This window comes from Lepidochelys kempii, chromosome 5 (genome assembly GCF_965140285.1).
Source record: "Lepidochelys kempii isolate rLepKem1 chromosome 5, rLepKem1.hap1, whole genome shotgun sequence".
Taxonomy (NCBI): domain Eukaryota; kingdom Metazoa; phylum Chordata; order Testudines; family Cheloniidae; genus Lepidochelys; species Lepidochelys kempii.
The window spans coordinates 38860820-38881503 of NC_136384.1; the positions used below are offsets into that span (position 1 = coordinate 38860820).

General features: G+C 43.1%; 1 protein-coding gene across 1 annotated transcript in view; it reads right to left on the reverse strand.

Annotated features, from left to right (window-relative positions):
- Positions 1 to 5332: 5332 nt before the first annotated feature.
- The window catches only part of DEPDC1B (DEP domain containing 1B), a 61284-nt gene continuing 45932 nt past the window's right edge, over positions 5333 to 20684 (reverse strand). The window contains exons 8-11 of the mRNA XM_073346190.2: positions 15420 to 15586; positions 13276 to 13452; positions 7039 to 7224; positions 5333 to 6342 (exon numbers count right to left, since the gene is read on the reverse strand). Coding sequence (XP_073202291.1) covers positions 6181 to 6342; positions 7039 to 7224; positions 13276 to 13452; positions 15420 to 15586 — 692 coding nt within the window. The 3' untranslated portion in view covers positions 5333 to 6180. The remainder of the gene's footprint in view (positions 6343 to 7038; positions 7225 to 13275; positions 13453 to 15419; positions 15587 to 20684) is intronic.

The following is a 20684-nucleotide window of genomic DNA, read 5'->3' on the forward strand; positions in this document are numbered from 1 at the left end:
GGAGGCAAAGGTCAGGCTGAACACACACACACACAGTTGCTTTTTTAATCTATTTTTCTACCCTCCTAATGCAGGGGCTTCCAGGGGCTAGACAGTCCCCTGCCAAAAATTGATTGTCAGGAAGTACAGCTGAATTACAGGAAGGTTCTCTCACTATAAACTAATCCTAAAATTCTAGAAAGTCATGTGATAGATCTAAGTATCATTATCACACAGGGGAAAACAAAAAACATAGCAATGAGAAAGGAAGCATAGGAGGCCCAAGGCTCATACGGGTACAAGAGACAATTCATCATATCACTTTTGAAGTCGAAGATAATTTTCTATTCCAGACATCAGTTTTACTCAGAGCAGTTGCACATAGCCCCAGATAAACACTGAATACGTTCTTAGCCCCCATGCCACATTTTCCAGGTATCAATCAAGTTCATAACCAGTGCAAAACAAAGAAAACATTAAGAATCATACTTAGCATTTGGGAGCCAATCAGCAGAATATACTTCAATACCTCTATCCTTCCTTTACCTTTCAGTAGAGACTCCTTGCATTAGAACAAAAAGACTTAGCTGCTAGCCTGACTACAGTCCTGGGAAGAGCACAGCTGCATTTGCTTACCCCACAATTAGAGTAGGGGAGGGAAGCACCTGTGCCTTGTTAACTGTAGCTGATGGCTTGTCTTTTCCTATACAGGCATAAGTGTTATTGTTTTAATCTGTAGAACATAAACTGAGTACTTCTGACCCATGAGGATTTCCCTACTCAGTCCTAAAGGATCTGTAGACTTTGCTACAGGACAGGAGAGCAAATCAAACTTTTAATGACATATATTGTTAGCCTTAAATTGCTGTAAGTGAAACTAATTAGTTAGTACAGAGTTATGTTCCTGATGTGAGGAGATTCATGGTTTAAGGCCAGAAGGGACTGTTAACCCATTTTTTCTGAAGTCTGACTTCTTGCATATCACACTCCATTAAATTTCACCCATTTCTGTGGCTCTTTTCTGCACTCTCCAATTTTTCAACATCCTTTTAAAAATGTTGACACCATTTAGTGCAGTATTCCAGTATGAGTCTCATCAATACCATATACAGAGGTAAAATCACCTTCCTCCCCCATAATACATACAATGATTGTGTTAGCCCTTTTTGCCACAGCATTACCCTGGGAACTCAGGTTGAGTTGCTGGTCCACTATGACCCCTAAATCCTTTCCAGCATCACAGCTTTCCAGAATACAGCCCCACATTCTGTAGTTATGGCCTGGATTCCTTGTCCCTAGATGTATAACTTTGTACTTGGCTGTATTAAAATGCATTGTATTTGAATGGACCCAGGTTAACCAGCAATCCCAATAGCTCTGTATGCTTGCCCTGTACTCATCATTTACAGTTTCACCAATCTTTGTGTCATTTGCAAATTTTATCAGCAGTGATATTATATTTCTATCCTGATTATGGATGAAAATGTTGAATAGTATCCAGCCTAAGACTGATCCCTGCAAAACGCCATTAGAAACACCCCCATTCAATAATGATTTCCCACTGATGACTACTTTTTGAGAGTTAGCCACTTCTTAATCAATTTGTGTGTGCTTTATTGATATTGTATTGTGCTAATTTTTAATCAATGTCATGCAGTAATAAGTCAAAAGCTTTACAAAAGTCCAAGTAGATTACATCTCTACAGACACCTTTTATGGTTTTCCATAAAGCCATTTTGACTGGCATTAGTTATAGTCTTATCCTTTAATTCATACCCGTATCAGGTTTTTCATTATTTTGCCCAGGATTGATATCAGTGATCTGGCTCATCTCCCTTTACCCATTTTGAATATTGGCACAACTTTAGTGCTCTTCTAGTCTTCTGGAATTTCCCTAGTATTCCAAGATTTATTAAAAATTAACATTAGCAAGCCAGAGGACTCTGCAGCCAGCTCCTTTAAGACTCTTGAGTACAAGTTATCCAGGCCTGCTGTTTTTAAAAGGTTTATCCAGAGTAGACATTTAACATCCTCCTTGATTACGAATGGAATGGAAAATACTTCATCATCCTCAGGTGATACAAGCACATGATCCTGCTCCTTTCCCACGACAGAGGGTTAAAGGGGGCCTTGTCTGTTGTTATTTAATTTTCACAACAAAGCTTTATTTTGAATAGAAACTCACTTCTTTTATCAGAATCAAAAGAGCAACAAGAGTTCATTTTAAAAATTCATGTGAAATAAGTGAATGGCAAGTACTTGAGCATGAGGTTCAGAGGCAGGTTCCCTAGGATTCTCATCCCATGTCTGTCACTTTGCATTGTGGAAATTGCACACTCCTGCCTCAGCATCCCCATATCCAAATTGACAAAGACAGTAACATACTGGCATACACTGCAAGGATGGTAAAGCACTTTAGCTGTTCAGTGCACAATATATTAATTTGACAAATGCATGTGCATTCACACCCCTGGAGGGGTTGCCTGTGGTGATTAAACTAATGATCTGAAAGAATAATCTATACTTGAGTTGAAGGACCTGCTCCATAAACTTGGAGGCAGTGGCAGATAAATCTCTGTGAGCAAGTCACTAGGTGGGAGAACGAGCCCAGTGTGTTAGCATGGGTTACAGATAGAAAAAAGAAGACCTGTAGTAAAAAGGAATTTATATTCTATGGTAAAATTGATCTTTCGAAGAAAGATGAAGACCACTGCCGATCTATCTCAGCAACAATTTCATTTTTTTTTTTAAATGGCCAGTTAGGCTGTTGACACTCCCTTCTTTAAGATGGAACAAGAGAGAAGCCAGTAAAAATTGGGAAAGGGGTGGGAAGTAGTGCTTTGCCCAAGCCTTGTTCTTATGACTATTGTGGAATTAAAAAGCAAAATTACATGGGAAAATTGTTTCTGAAACTAGTTTCTGAAAACAAGTCCTAAGTGTCTCAGTTCTAGAGGTAACTGCACCTGACTGATTTGTGGTTTCCTTGGGGGTACCTCACATCTCAGACCTTGAGCGGTCACTCTCCTTGGGATGGGATCATTCAATCCACTCCTGCCTGACCAGGGATTTAAGCTGCAAGCTCCTACAACTCACAGGGAACACCCTCAGGTCTGATTATAGTTCAGCACCTAGAGCTCTGCTCTCTCAGGGGCAATGACAAGATTAGCCAGTTACCAACCAGCCTTCATACTACAGCCAACCTCTTTATATTCCTTGTAACTTGAAAGTGGGAAGTTGATCAAGGTTTTTTAAACCACCCTCAGCCCTACAATAGAGTCCACTGTGGAGACTCAGACTCAACTCTTTCAGAACTGTGGCTCATTACAGATATGAAGGTGGGACATTATTGACATAATCTGGGATCGTATAGATCATCATTGCAACCAAGGTCCTATAGTGGCACCAAATCTTATATAAAGGGGGTCAAATGAGCTAAGACAAGGTTATGGTTTGCTGATTATAATTATGCTGTCTATATGTGTGTGTCATTTTTGTAGTTGAAGTTATGAATATTAGCTCTATAATGTCTGTATTTCAAACTTATGCTATGCTTCTGGGCCCTGGTCTACACTAGGACTTTAGGTCGAATTTAGCAGCGTTAAATCGATGTAAACCTGCACCCGTCCACACAATGAAGCCCCTTTTTTTTACTTAAAGGGCTTTTAAAATCGATTTCCTTACTCCACCCCTGACAAGTGGATTAGCGCTTAAATAGGCCTTGCCGGGTCGAATTTGGGGTACTGTGGACACAATTCGACGATACTGGCCTCCGGGAGCTATCCCAGAGAGCTCCATTGTGACCGCTCTGGACAGCACTCTCAACTCAGATGCACTGGCCAGGTAGACAGGAAAAGAACCGTGAACTTTTGAATCTCATTTCCTGTTTGGTGTTTAATGTGCTTTAATGTGCTCCTAATTGCCAAAGTGAGCTGAGCGGCCTCCATGCTTGCCTTGGTATGGCATCTGCACAGAAAAAAGACACTGAACAATTGTCTGCTGCTGCTTTCACGGAGGGAGGGAGAGAGGGAGGGAATGGGGGTCTGATGATATGTACCCAGAACCACCCGCGACAATGTTTTAGCTCCATCAGGCATTGGGCTCTCAACCCAGAATTCCAATGGGCAGCGGAGACTGCGGGAACTGTGGGATAGCTACCCACAGTGCAACACTCTGGAAGTCGACGCTTGCCTCGGTACTGTGGAAGCAGTCCGCCGAGTTAATGCACTTAAAGCATTTTCTGTGGGGACACACACACTCAAATATATTAAAATGATTTCTAAAAATACGACTTCTATAAATTCAACCTAATTTCGTAGTGTAGACATACTCTGGGTGACACCCCAGACAAGTTGGTGTCAGCTCTGCCTAGCCTGCTTGCTGGCCTATTAAGTACCATCAGCTATACAACTGACCCAATTGAGAGAAGGCAAACACGCCTTGTGACTCAGCAAGGTATGCAGGCATGTGCCTATGGTCAGAACTCTGAGGTTTTTCCATGCCATGTGATGGACAGCTTGTCTATGGAACGAAGAAAGAAAGACCACATGGCAAGAAAATATAAAAAGCTGCTGCAGCTCCTCCATCTTGTCTTCAATCCTTCTTCATACCTCTGGAGGAACTTTGCTACACTGAAGCTTTGACCCAAGGACTGATGACCCATCCCAGCTGTGGATAGAACAGAAGTACTTGTGGCCCCTTAGAGACTAACCAATTTATTACAGCATAAGCTGTCGTGAGCTACAGCTCACTTCACTTGATTTGAACCTGCAGTTTATTCTATCACTGCTGCAAGCCTGAACCAAGAACTTTGCCATTACTCTGTGTAATTGATTCCATTTAACCAATTCTAGCGCTCACCTATATATTTTCCTTTTATGAATAAACCTTTAGATTTTAGATTCTAAAGGATTGGCAACAGCATTATTTGTGGGTAAGATCTGATTTGTATATTGACCTGGGTCTGGAGCTTGGTCCTTTGGGATTGAGAGAACCTTTTTTCCTTTACTGGGGTATTGGTTTTCATAACCATTCATCCCCATAACGTGTGGCACTGGTGGTGATACTGGGAAACTGGAGTGTCTAAGGGAATTGTTTGTGTGACCTGTGGTTAGCCAGTGGGGTAAAACCAAAGTCTTCTCTGTCTGTCTGGTTTGGGTTGCCTTGGTGTGCATAGAAACCACAGCCTTGGGCTGTAACTGCCTTGCTTTAAGCAGTTTGTCCTGAATTGGCACTCTCAGTTGGGTCCCACCAGAACCAGAACCAGAACCAGATGGCTATGATGAAAACCACTGCCTCCAGGGAATGACCTTTAAAAGTTTTGTTTTAATAACTGAAAAAATTGGAAGTACTGCAGTTCAAGTACAACCAAAATATATACAAAAGAACAGTAGAATTCGTTATATAGAACAAATGCATCCTCATTAAAAATAAAATCTGTAGTTCTTATTTAATTTTTGACCTTGCCACAAATACCTCCTTTTTCACAGAAAATATAAGGCATTTGATTTTCAGATAAAAATGCGTAACTTCCATCCAGTTAGTAACTAATTTTGTACAGCAATATTTAGTAAGATCATGTGAGTTTTCAAAGGCCTGGCCATGCACCAATGAAGTCAATGGAACTTCAACAGGTGCTGGATCAGGCCCCAGTGCAACATAAGAATGAGGAAACAAAGGGTACACTGTTGAAATCAGCATTATAAAATATATCAGGGCTACTACCTGAGACACAATCAGCAATGCAGTACAAGATCCAGTGTTTCAAGTTCACCCAAGTATGTACAATGTTTTAATCCCTCAGGCATGCCAGCTATAAACAAAGATAATACAATCTCCTTTTCAGGAAAAATGCTGTTGACCAGTGACAAACAAGACAGTGAAATATATACATAAAAATACATCTAACACTTGAAATGACAACTAAAAGTATAAAAGCAAAGAATTTTTTCCATATTATCATTCATAATGATTACCCATCTTGTACTTAAAAATAACAAATCATTAAAAATAGCCAGTGACAAAAATACTGATAATGGCTCAATATAGCATCCCCTCCAAAACATTTTGCCATTACAACCTTTTCCCACTGTTTCAGTAGTTAAACTTTTTTCCAGTCATTAAATGCTATTTAGGTTACATTTGCACAAGATCTATCTGATCGCTAATATACGGAGATACAGTTCACTAATGACTCTGGAAATGTTACATTCGAAAGCTTCTGGTTCTTTGAAATGGTTGAAAAGGCTTTTTCAATGCCCACATCAGCAGTTGTGGTTTCTGTTTATTTTTTTCCGGAAACAGCACTGCCTCACTTTCATGAGTAGGAAATCGTTCTTTATACACTTCAGGGTAGGATTTCTGAAACTAAAAAAGAAGTACAGTTTAAACAAAACTCCACAGCAAAAGCTTGACATTACTAATTCAACTACTTAAAAAAGAAACAAACAAAGCAAATCTCAGTTACACAAGTCAGTAAAAATATGCTTTCCTGTGCCATGCAGTCTAGAACTATGCATTTAAAACTTGGTCGTCTTTTCCAATAGGATTTGTTTTACTGCAAAGCCCCTACTGTGAGAAATTAAAGTAAAAATAAATTACAATTATTCAATCTACAAGAGAGTGTCTACATTCTAAGTTTTAACGCCAGTTTCCTTTTCCTTTTGAGAACTGGAAGCTTATAATTTGATACAGACTTTTTTATGAAAACGCCTCAAAATCTCAAAGTACACAAAAAAACATTTCCATCTTTTAACTTCATTAATCTAAAGCCATGTCTACACAGGAACACTCAGGAAAGTAAAAGGAAATCAACCAAAAGTGCAAAGTCAATTTGCATACATAAAAGTATGTTAACACCCCTGCATCCCTCCCCATGAGGATGTTCTCAGTCACGATTTGATGTGTCTTTAGTTCACTGTAACTTAATCCTCAAGGATTAAAAAACTATAAAACTGGTCTTTATACAGATGTAAAAGATGAGAAGCAAATAATATCAAATCCGTCACATACACAGAGGTTGAAAAGAAAACACAAGCAATGATTTTTGAGAGTTTTCTTTACCTGCTTCAGCTTCTTCTTCTTGTCTTTAACAGATATTTCTTTATTCATTGTAATTTCTTCCAACAGAGCTGCCAGTGGTTCTTGAGAGCCATTTACTCTTTGGTATTCAAATTCATCTGTACTGATTTGGCGACAAAACGACGGAGCAGGAAGAGTTGTATCAGTATCAGCGTCTGCATATTTAATCTGAAGGAGAAAGGGGGTGGGGGGGAAAGGACTGTAATTTCAAGAATAAATCTGGAAAAATTGGCTTGATTAAAGAGAGGGCCGGTGTTATTCACTGACCACTGTGTGACCTTGATCAAATCAAGAAACATGTTGATGCTTCAGTTCACCCAGGCCATTTATTGTAGAAATACAGAATCACTAAAGCACTTCATCATAAATTAAGGAGAGGAGGAGGAGAGAGAACCCTGGCACCTGTGGAAAGAAGGTAAATAAATAGAGGTGTTAGGAAACAGACAGTGTGGAGGAGAGGCGGGGGAGTGCAGTGATAGGATCTGAGTAAGTGAGGATAGCACCAAGAAGCAGCTAGCTGGCAGAAGGAGAGTGAACAGCTATTAAGCGGCTTCTTCTCCCCCACCCTCCCCCACATACTTCCTCCATCGGGAAATTGCAGAGTCTGCCAAAAGGGGGGGGGGGGGGAGGGAGAGAGAGAGAGAGTGTGTGTGTGTGTGTGCAGGCACGCACAAAGAGGGATTTGGCAGTCTCAGAAATCCATAACCCTTTGATTGGTCCTCTACTGTTTCCAACACCACTTTATTGGCAGGAAGGGATGAATTATATTTCCCAAAATCCCTGTAAAGCAAAGATTAGAAAGTTGACTGAGATCCTTGGTTGAAAGATGTCAGAGAGGGGCAGAGTACTATTATGACCACTAAAAAAACCCTTGAAACCATGTAAAACATGTCCCAGAATCTTAACATGGACAGTTTAATATGTAGGACACCCTGCAATCTTAACTCAGTTGCAGAACACTACAATAGAATTTCCTGTGCAGATTTAGATGAACAAGCATTTACTCCAAATTAATGAATTTAATCTTACACTTTTTCCTTGTCACTCAGTTCTACGTTATTGCATAGTAATTGGGAGCAAGATGACAACCTTCATGTGGTGCTTCTGTTAAGTGCTGGTGTTTTTTGTGCTCTGTGTTTTGTGCAAATCCACCAACACAACAATGTTGGCAGTTGGTCACTGGAAGTTGTTTTACCGACCTCCCAGTGAACGCAGCACCAATTACACTTCCTCAAACTATCCTTTCTAGGACCAAAAAAGAACAGTTGGGCCAGTCCTCCGAATATACCAACTTAATGTTGGAGGGATGTCCAGGGGAAAAGCGGATTACCCCTCGTGAATCCTCGAAGACCATCCTATTCAAACAATAATACAATAATAATAAAATAACAATATGTGAAATGGACTAGTGGATGTGGAAGTTTGAAAGAATTAGCGACCAGTGGAAGTGATTAGAATCAGGGACATCGTTATAGTAAACATATACAAGCCACCTAACATCATGTGGCCTGATCCCATCTTACCTTACCTTCCTCATCTGGCCATTTACACAGGTGACTTTAACAGCCATCACCAAGACTGGGGATACTGCTCAAATGACACAGCCGGGGAGCAGATCACAGAATGGGCCTTCCTTGAAGACCTCCACCTGCTCTATGATCTGAAGCAACCTGGATCTTTCTGGTCTACGATGTGGACAAAGGATCACAACCCTGACCTGTGTTTTATGACCTGTAATAGCGCAGGTGTCCTACTGGCCACAACAAGAACCATCCTGAGTCACTTCCCGCATAGCCAACATTGCCCAGTCATCCTCCAGATTGGCCTAGAAATGCCTCTTCTGCAGTCTGTGACAAAGCCACGTTGGAAATTCTGCAAGGCTGACTGGCCCGCCTACACTTCAGAAACAGAACCTCGGATCTCACGGCTCGTAACCGGTACCTAGAAACTTTGGTCATTTTACAAACATCCTAAAATCAACCACTAAAAAGTACAATCCGTGTGGACACTGCAAGGCTTTCATCCCCTGCTGGACAAAAGAATCAGTCTCTCCTGAGGGAATATGAAAAGAGCGGCAACCTAGATAAGCCCTATGCTGCTTTGGTCCTTGAATTTGGCGCGCCTGGAAAGGTGGAAAGTGACCATTGAAAGCCTTGACTTCACCCATTCAAGCTGCAAGGCAAGGGCTTTTTTGCAGCAACTTGGAGGAATCCAGCCAAAACGCAGCACTTAACAAAAGGTGCTCTCATCTTCTTTCTAACAGCAAGACTCCGACAGACAAGATTACATGTCAGAAGTTCCAGCGGGAACTCTGAAGAAACCTTCAACAATGCCCAGAGGAATCCCCATTCTCTTCCCCATATTCTGTCAAGGAGATCAATGTTGAGCTGTTGGAAACCAAAAGCTGGAAAGCTGCAGGGGTTGATGGTATTCCTCCAGAGTTTCTCAAAAATCTGGGGAGAGGGGGACGGCAATGGCTGGCGGCGCTTTTTACTGTCATGCATAGAACTAGAGAAGTGCCAACAAGCTGGTGACAGGTAACAGTGGTTGCCCTACTGAAGCCTGGGAAACCCCCAGAGGACATAATCAGCTACTGCCCCATCTCTCTCCTCTCAACCACCAGCAAACTCATGGAACACATGCTGCTCCACCGTCTGGCTGATATTATTGAAGACATCCTCCCATTGGAGCAGGCAGGATTTCGCCTGAAGAGGAGCTGCTGTGACCAAGTAGCTTCACTTACCAGCCACATTGAGGCAGGAGACCAAGAACTCTTAACTCGGGCATCCCTCAGGGCTCTGTCCTGGCCCCAATATTTTTTAATCTATACACTGCAGATATACCAGCAACGGAGTCAAGGAAATTCATGCCCTCGCTGTTCAGCATGCAAGCCTCCATACCATCAGCTGCACCCTAACCCAGGATCTTAGCACAATTGCTGATTATTTCCAATCCTGGAAACTTAGGCCTAATCCAAAAAAAACCCATGGTAACTGCTTTTCATCTGAACAATAAAATGGCTAACACCAAACTTGATGTGCAGATCTGCGGTGACAGCATCAGCCACGAAGCTAATCCAAAGTATCTTGGCGTTACACTGGACCAGAGTTTGACCTTTCGACAACATCTCGAGAACACCCACAATAAGGTCAAGTCCCTTGTTGCGCTTATCAGAAAATTGGCCAGAACATCCTAGGGCTCCAGTCCACGGATCTTACGAACCGCAACAATTGCCTTGGTATATTTTGCAACTGAATATTGTGCACCAGTGTGGTCTCATAGCACTCACACTAAACTCCTTGACACTCAACTCAATAATGCTATGCGCATAGTGTCGGGGAAGCTCAAATCTACTCCAGTTGACTGGCTCCCCGGTCCTGTCGCACATCCAGCCTCCTCCACAGTTTAGAAGAGCTGCTCAAACATCTCACTTTCTTAATCATGTCAATGCAAATACGACGATCCAACTGCACCATGACTTGCAGAACCCACCAAAGACTAGATTAAAATTCCGCACCCCTCTATGGAACCGTATTAAGATCCTTACACCCAACTTTGATGCTGAGGCTCAATGGAGAGTCACATAGAGCACCTTGACTGCTCAAAACAAACAGCTTGTCGTTGATCCTGTTGAGGAACCACCAGGTTTTGATTTATGTCGGAAAGACTGGTGCAGATTGAATCGCATCAGGACATCTCATGGGAGATGTGGACAAACCCTCTTTAAATGGAAAATGAGGCAAACACCTGTATGCGACTGTGGTCACCAGGCACAAAACGATAGAGCACATCATAGCTGAATGTTCCCTTCATTCTTTTGCCGGGGGCCTGAAGGACGTTCACCAGCTCACTGCTGCGGCAATGTGCCGGCTATCAAACTTAGATATAAATTTGAGTAGGTAACAACAACTACAAGCCATATGAAAGAAAAAGAAGAAGACATAGTAATTGATTAATCAAACAATCTAAGGCGCTATAGGCATAGTAAACACACCTAACTCTATTGGTATGGGGGAGGGAGGAAGATTTGCATGTCGTCCAAATAACTGACAATAAAACATACAACCACTCATTTATGAAACAGAGTAAACAAAACCACAATCCAAACTAATCTAACAGGAGCCGGCATGTTACAGTGTTATACAATAGCAAACTTCACAGCTCTTCAGAGACACTAAAGCTTTGAAAGACAGAGCAGAAAAGTATTAGAAAGTGTGACACTTAAGGCTGCAGTTCTATGTGTGTTACTGTGAAGATTTTACAAGATAAATCTATCTCTTGCTAAATCAGTCACAAAAAGGACTCAAACTTTGAAGTCATTATTTTAAATTTAGTCGCGAAATCAGTCTGAAAAAATAAGTAAAGCACAGAGTGAACTACATTAAACTCCCTCCCATCCTACCTTCAAATAATCAGTGAATGACTTGGGTAAAACTCAAACAAACAACAACAAAACGCAAACAGTTGAGAGGTTCTGCTAAGTCAGCGAAACACAGTGTTAGCTAATGGTTTGTACAACAGCCTCAGTAAGGAGTTGATCTTGCTTCTCCCCATTGTTCTAGCCTTCTGATCCTGTATGTACTTTCTGTATGAATAAATTGTACTGATGGCTTTGGGGCAAATGACTCACAAAGGTTTGCCTAACTGAACATGCCCCTACAGATATTCTCAGAAGCTGCGCTGGGAGTTATCAGGGGAACTAAGTCCTCTCTCATAAAGGGTAATGAAGGATCATTAAGACTAATGTCTATACATGCAGGATTGGAAGAGGGCAAGGAGGATATTGTCCACCTTCCATACTTGGGGAGGGCTGGGGTAAAGGGTGAGGTTTGGGAACATGGCAGAATGGGTAATGCAAGTCCTTTAATACAAGGGACAAGGTTATTAAGGGAAGGTATAGGTCTTGAGACAAAGAATCTCATTTTTCTATAAAGCAAAAAGAAATTTTCCTGAGTTGCAGGAAACATCAATCACCAGGACTGGTGAGAAAGTGAAATTAGGATTATGAAGAACTATTGAACATAAAAAGGTTGAGTGGCGCTAAGCCATTGTGAAGCTTGACTTCCCTTAACAGATTTAACAAAAAGAGGCAAACACCTTCTCTCTGGGAGGGACTAAAAAGAATCAAAAATAAATTCCTGCACAAGACTACAAGGGTGGCACTGTGATTATGGCATCTAATATCCAGATTTTTTTAAATATAAATATAGTGGCAGACATGTTAGAAGAGAAGACATCCCTTGAAATTCCACAAGGCTTCCCTTTTATATGACATTTGAAACCCATACTTCTGAAGCAGAACCAGCCCAGGAGGAGAAAAAGGAAATAATTAAGTTTCCTTTTTAAGCTTCAAAATTTGTGAGCCAGCTAATTTAGACCATCTGCTGGAGTTGCTGAATGAGGATCTGTGTTGACCTCTGTCCTGCCATACTGGAAAAGATACTTCCTGGCTCTAGGTGAACAAGATAGCCATTAGTATTGTAGGTTAGGTATGACTGAATACATTCCGGAGTTCACCTGCAGTAAGTGGATAGGGATTTTTATCCCTGACAGAAGAAGCAGTTAAGGATTCATTTAAATTTGGCTGAGTGCCTTCTCGAGTCGGTTCATCTTAGTACGGCTGAAAATAACTTACATGCTATCCATAACTAGGGTTCTTATTTCTCTTTGATTTTTTACTTTGTTTTCCTCTTCATCCTTTTAGAATTGGGATCTCCCTGGAGATCAAGAAGAATAAAATGTTCTCCCCCAAGCCATGAATCACTAGCTCAGCCACTGCTACAACCCCCAGCCTTCCCCACGTGCAGGTTGGTGTTTTGTCACTGAATTAAATTTTAGATAAAACTTTCATAAATGCGACTGGGATTTAGGAACTCAAGTCAGTTAGGAGCTTTTGAAAATTTTACCCTAAATCAGGTCGCAAATCCCCGCCCCCACCATGTTTCATTAGACCATCACCAAAAAGCAATGCTTCATGACATGCAATGGGTATAGTCTCCCCCTTCACTATTACTTTGCCTGAACTACCTGAGGTCTACTTAGGGTTTGTATAAATATACAATGTATATAACGTGTTGCTGGCAGCAGCAATTCATTCATGCTATATGCAATGCCTAAGATATCAGAGAGATAGCAAAAGCTGTAAGACTTGTCTTGTTTTTAGGAACAGAAGGGAGAAATGTCATGTGATGACAGAACGAACACTTCTATTAGCCCTACCTGGACTCTTCGGAGATGTACTACATGCTCCTCTATGACAGTCTGTAAGGAGGAGGGAACATTCAAGATCTCTTGGCAATTGTCCATCAGGAATGTTACTAGTTTAGCAGCAAGCAGTTCATCCAAATCCACTTCATCTTTAGAGCAGAGGATGCAACGAGAAAACGCTTGAACCATCTGAAATAAAAATCAGGAAACGACGTATATATTTTTCCTTGTTTGCAGGAAAAATTGTAAATGGTTTCAAAGTGTAGACTTCAACAGAAGCAACGTGTTTCCAATACACAATACTTGTTTAAATATTGGTGTAAGTGAAACTGTTAAACCAGACTGATGAATGTATTGTTTGCACTATATATTAGATTGTTCCAGGGGTGCAGTTGCATAGTCTAGCCTTTATTTCAAACCTAGACTACTGGAAATAAACTCCATTATTGTTAAGACCTGAAAAGATAGCCATTTCACATGGGATATCAAACCAAACAGAAAACAAGAGTAGTATTTCATTATAATAAATCATGGACTGTTACGTAGTGGAAAGTCACAAGGTTATCTGGATTTCCTTATTGTTAAACAAAGAAAATGTTTTTAAGTAATTCTAACTAGATTCCAGAAAGCTGTCCAGCTCATTGTCATGCAGCTCTGGACCCAAATTACCACAGCTGGTTAGACACAGGTGCAAGCTACCACATTAGTTGTAATAATTGTAATAATTAATTGCAATCATCTTTTGTCTATTTTCCAGTCACTACTTGCCACTGTAAGCACAGCAGGCAAATGGAGTTCTACTTCTCTGCCACATGCAACAGACTAACTTTTCAACTGTTACATTAAAACACTGTATAGAATACACACAGAGGATAGATTACACCACTAAAAATAATGGCACTTAGGAGGTTTTAATCAAGTTATCATGTATAGTTAATTAAAATCTTAATCACTAAAAACAAATATAGGAGCATTCACTCTGATTTCATTTTACAGTGAAAGGGACATGATTAATTTTCTTTTGTGCTTTTATTTGCAAAATACTCAAAGGCAAGAATGCCATTTGTTCTATTAGACATAAATGGCAAAGATTCCATGTGACATAGAACCAAGGGGATAGTGAAAATATGGCTATGTGACTTTGCACTGCTTACTGTACTTCCTTGTCCTCACTATACTGTCATTGGTGTTAGCAGCAACACAAACACAGGAAACAGGGTTGGAGAGAGGGTCTGAGCATAAACCATGACTTTGTCAAAATCTAATAAAAATGGCACTTAAAGCCAACATTTTTATAGCAGAGTGGTGAACAAAAATATTGAGAGTCTGGCATACATTTTCCTATGGATGAGCACTAAGTAAATCAAATTCTGGGCTCTGTATACACACAACAATCTCTCTTTAACCTTTAATCTATGTCTGAAAAAGGCAGTGACTGCAGTCCACCTGAAGCATCTCCCATCACACACCGTCCCCCCAGATGCAATTTCTGTGAAGGGGGAGAAAGGAAAGCAGATTACTAGAGGCACCATCCCTCCCACACACACTACTTCCCTCTATAGCAGTCCATCCGAAATCCTGCTATCTGGGGGAGTGGGAAACTAGCCATCCCTCCCCTCCCCTGAAGCACTCTGCTGCAGTAAAAGCCTCATGGCCAAAACCATTCTCTGTGTATCCGATACTCCATATTAAAACCATAATAATCTTTAAGTGGCCCCTACTTGTTCTCTCAAACTGCGGTAACATAGCCATGAAGTTTTTCCTCAACTGTTAGAATATAAAAAAAAAGAAATATGGTATCTCACTAGAATCTTTTACAAATAAATTGCTTGTCAAAGTTTCACCCTGAAGGCACCAGAGGTTCTCAAAGTACAGCAGCCTGTTCAGTTTAAACAAATTTGATACTGTGGGAGACCAAGTATTTAGGTTACAACTCATGACTGTTATCCATTTCCATGAAAACAGGGAGAACTTCCAACTTCCAAATGGTGCTCTCATCAATCACGATCTATATGGCTGAAATCATCAACTGAACTTTGTTTGCTATCATCTCCAAAGTGTACTGTATTTTGTATGTATTAACAAGAATCTTTCATCTATGTTGTTTCAAGATTTCATAAGCCTTGCTCGGTTTTTCACATTAGAAATATGCATACCAGTGTTCTGGTCCCAGCTGAGTCACAAAGAGGTGGCAGATCTTTGTTGAGGCTGATCCTTGCCATCATCTTCATCAGTAGTTGCAGCTTTTTCCGATTTTCTGGTGGCAGCAGAAGACAGGAAACCCGAAGTGCTTCAATGGCCTTTTTGTTTTTCTGTAGCAGACCTAGTTTAAACAAGATTTGAGAGATTTATTTAAATTAATTACCTTTCCTAGTTACAGTTTCCCCCCAAAAAATCTTAAGAACACACATCTAAAATCTATTTTCCAAATTTTGCTACCTACTCCTCTGACCCCCTAGCAGAATTCCATCACACAAAGTTGAACAATAATACAATTTGAACTTATATGTTTCCCCCTTGTGTACTAGTTCAGGAATTCACGTAACTTTCTTCCAGTAAATTTGAAAATGAAAAATGTAAACATTACCACCACCACAGCCTGGTGAGTGAGAGAGGGAAAAAGTCACTTTATGGTATTTGTGGTTACGAAAGGAGCAGTCACAGTCTTGTGAAAGAAATGCTGATAGAAACAAAATAGCAAGAAGCTTGAACTCTCTCATCACGAAAGATTAATGTATTGGTACAGTTACCATGCAAGAATGTTTGAAATTTAATAACCGTGGCTGGATCATCTCACCTTGCTGTACCATGCAGCTTTCCCCTCCCTGAACTCAATCAATCATGATTGGAGGGGACCTTAGGAGGTCATCTAGTCCAACCCCCTACTCAAAGCAGGACCAATCCCCAATTTTTGCCCCAGATCCCTAAATGGCCCCCTCAAGGATCGAACTCACAACCCTGGGTTTAGCAAACCACTGAGCTATCCCTCCCCCAATAGGGTTGCTTTCCATATAGAAATGGGAGATCAGACAGCATTGCCAACAGCAGGGTAATGTGAAGTTAGGCATTCTCTCTGACAAGGAATGATTAGAGACCCACAAAGGTCCTCACCCTATACATCCAAGTGAACGTATCATGTCGATATCAAAGCATCTCAATTATTTCATTGCAGACGCTCCCTGGGTTACGCAAGACCCGACTTATGCAAATTCACACTTACAGAAAAAGTTCCATAAGCCAGAAATAGGATTTTCGAGTTGCGGAAATGTTTGCGTAACGTACAAGTATACGTTTCCGACTTATGCAAAATTTGAATTACGCAAGGCTTTCCGGAACAGAATGATTAGGTAAGTCAGGGGGCGTCTGTATTTCTTTCGTATTGTTTACCTTTGCAAGGTATTATTTAATTACATATTAATTTATCCATTTCTGCAAATTTGTCTGGCATTGTTCTCATAAAACGTGTTCTGTTGCCCATTATTAGGTATTCTAATTTTTTTTTTCCAGTGATTCAGGAGCCATTGCCTGGGTCCAAAGATTTAGGACTGAATTTTTTGCTATAAAGAGCAAGAGTAAGAGTAGCTTCCTTATTCCTAACTTAAATCTTCTTAACAGACCAACTTCAGACATGTGTCTTCAAGTCCTGTTCCAGTTCATATTACATATTGTAATATGTATACCCTCTATGCTCTCCTGCTATAAAACACATCTGCTCTCTACCCATCCTATCCCGTTGCTAACCTTTCTATAACTGTTGTTCTTCTATAACTGTTGGACATGTTGCACATGTCCAACCCACATTTGATGTGTGTGCTCCCCATGCAGTCACCCAAAATGTTTCCCTCAGTGGTACCCGTCAGGTTGGCTTTGGCGCCCTCTGGTGCCATGCGCTCATGGTGCTCTATAAAGAGACCGGCCAACCCTGCACCATTTCAGTTCCTTCTTGCTGGCTAACTCCGACTGAGGAGTAGGAGGCTGGGACATAGAATGGACATGTGCAACCCATCTTGAAGAACAACATTTACAGAAGGCTAGTAACTGTCTTTTCTTCAAGTGCTTGCATATGTCCATTCAATGTTAGATGATTACCAAGCAGTTCCTTAGGAGGTGGGCTCGAAGTTCATGGACATGCGGATTGCAATACTGTCCTACCAAAACCAGCACCGTCCCTAGCTTGCTGGGTGATGGCATAGTAGAAGGAAAAAGTATGTGCTGCCGATCAGGTCACCGATCTACAAATGTCCTGGATTGGGACTGGGCAACAAACGCTGCTGAAGAAGCTTGTGCTCTTGTAGAATGGGTGGTCAGGATGGCAGGTGGTGGCATAGCCGCCTGCTCATACTACATGAGAATGCAGGAAGTGATCCAGGATGAAATTCTCCAAGCCAAATTGGGTCTTTCACCCTATGTGTTACTGCCACAAATAGCTCCATGGATTTATGGAACGGCTTGGTCTTTTCTATGTAAAAAGGTAGGGCATGCCTAACATCCAGTGTGTGCAAACACTACTCCTTCCTATTCTTGTGCAGTTTCAGGAAGAAAACAGACAGGAAGATGGTCTGATTACTGTGAAACCACCTTTGGGAGGAATGCGGGATAGGGGTGAAGTTGTAACTTGTCCTTAAAGAACACAGTGTACAGGGATTCTGAAGTAAGGGGCCTAATCTCAGAGACCCTCCTCGACAAGGTAATTGCAAAGATGACCTTCCAGGAAAGGTATGACAGAGGCTCAAAGGGAGGGCCTGAGAGTCTTGACAGGACCAGGTCTAAGTTCCACAGGGGTATGGATTCCTGGATCTGTGGGTAAGCCCTTGAGGAAATGAATGGACATTTCATGCGAAAAAAATGACCAACCATCCACTGGAGTGTCGAAAGCTGAGATGGCCGCTAGATGTGCTTTAATAGATTAAATAACCAGGCCTTGCTGTTTCAGCAGAAGCAGATACTTCAGCACAGTCTGGAGAGGTGGCCTAGCGGACAAGAGGCCTCAATGGGAATGACCAAATGGAGAAACGCTTCCACTTGGCGACATAGGTAGCTCTAATAGATGGTTCCCTACTAAAACCTGGCAGTCTTGCTCCAAACAGGCCAGCTCCACTGGATTTAACCATGGAGCTTCCATGTGGGCAGGTGGAGGGTGTTGTAGGTTTGGCGGTGATCTTGCAAGATCAGGTCCAGGAGGGGAGGTAATGGCATTAGGGTCAATTACTGATAAGTCCAATCAAGTGCCAAACCAGTGCTGGTTTGGCCAGGCTGGGGCTATAAGCTTAACCCTTGCCCTGTCCCTCTTGGCCTTCAGAAGACTTAGTGTGGTCCTGAAGGGCTTATTGAACTTCTGCTGGTAGGCCCAAGGACTGGAGCCAAGAGCACCTTCACATGGCTATCGCGGATGCCATAGCTCTGGCTGCTGCATTTGCAGCATCCAGGGCCACTTGTAGGGAAGCCCTGGCTATAGCCTTCCCTTGTTCCACCAGAGTGAAGAATTCCTGCCTGGACTCTTGGGGGAGCAAGTCCTTAAACTTTTATATGGGAGTCCCAGATGCTGAAATCCTACCTTCCTAGCAATGTTTGCTGGTTGGAGATGTGGAGCTGTAAGTTGCCAGTAGAACGTACCTTTCTGCCAAAAACGTCCACCTTCTTTGAGTCTTTTGCTTTGGGGGTCACCCCTGGCAGCCCCTGCCTCTCTCTTTTGTTGGCCGCCAAGACCACAAGGGACCCAGAAGGTGGGTAGGAGTAATAGTACTTGTACCCCTTGGTGGGAACAAAGTACTTCTCTCTCCTCTTCGAAGTGGCAGGCAGAGAGGATGGTGTTTGCCACAGGTTTCTGACTGGACCCATGATGGCCTCATTTAGAGGTAGAGCCACATTCGACCACCATGGCCAAGTGGTTGACCAGGCTGTGGGAGGACTCTTTAACTACATCCACTTCCGGCACTAAGTTCGAGGCCACTGTCTTCAATAGCTCCTGGTGAGCCATGAAGTCGTCCTGGGGCATTAAACTGCCCATCCCCGACATTGACTTGTCTGGGGAGGAGGAGGCCTGCACTGGGCCCTTCTCCTTTCCTTCTGCACAGACCGAAACCCGCAATTCCAGCTCCTGAGGATCAGTACTGGGATCAGTACCGGAGTCTAGGTTGGGCACTGCTCGGTGTTACAGAGGAGCCATTCTAACACCACGGAGTAGGAAAAGCTAGAAAGAGGGCCAGACCACGGGGGAAAACCCCCCGGGTTCCAAAAAGGCCATTGCATTTGCACGGGCCAATGCCCACTGATCTGGTAAGAACCCCCCCACTGTGATCCACCACCATGTAGGGCTGTCTGGTGGGGCACTGGTAACGGCCCCTCTGCTGGGTGCACAACTCCACCTCAAACTCTGATGATGAGTCATCGTCAGGAACCACAGAGGTGCTGTATGCGTCAGCTCCAAGGGCCAGTGCAGCATATCCGGGGATTGGTGCTGAAGCAGGTGAAGCCCATGTCAACATCAACAGGGCCAGCTTCTCTCTAAATCAGGTGGGCAAACTGCGGCCCACGAGACCCTCCTGCCCAGCCCTTGAGCTCACGGCCAGGGAGGCTAGCCCCTGGCCCCTCCCCCACAGCCTCAGCTCACCGTACCGCCAATGCTCTGTGCGGCGGGGCTGCGAGCTCCTGCCGGGCAGCGTGGCTGTGAGAGCTGTCTGCCTGCCCTAGACTGTATGGCAGTGTGGCTGGTTCCAGCCAGGCAGCATGGCTGCGAGTCCTGGTGCTCTGAATGACATGGTACGGGGGCAGGGAACAGGGTGGGGGGGGATTGGATGGGGCAGAGGTTCTGGGGGGGGGGCATTCAGGGGACAGGGAACGGGGGGGGGGGTTGGATAGGCGTGGAAGTCCCAGGGGGGGCCTGTTAGGGGGCGGGGGTGTGGATAGGGGTCAGAGCAGTCAGGGGACAGGGGGGTTGGATGGGGGCGGGGGGGTCCCGGGAGGGGGCGGTCAGGGGACAAGGAGCAGGGGGATTTGGATGAGTTGGTGGTTCTGAGGGGGGCAGTCAGGGGCAGGAAGTGGAAGCCAGGCTGTTTGGGGAGGAACAGCCTTCCCTACCCAGCCCTCCATACAGTTTCGGAACCCCGATGTGGTCCTCAGTCCAAAAAGTTTGCCCACCCCTGCTCTAGACGGTAACAAGGGCTCCAGTACTGAATGAGAGCTCAGGGCAGAATGTTTCCTTCTGCTCACCCTCACCACCGGTGCCGACTCTTGCACTGCCAGCTACGGCAGTACCGAAAGTGCCAGCAAGTCCTTGACCACAACGAACACCTCCCTGGTGGACGGCACCACAATCCTGCTGGTGCCACGATGTTCCCCAGTGCCAACAGCTGGTCCCACACCAGACTCAACAGAGCCTGTCAACGGGGCAGAGTCAGTGGTGCAATCTGTGGAGCGGGGGC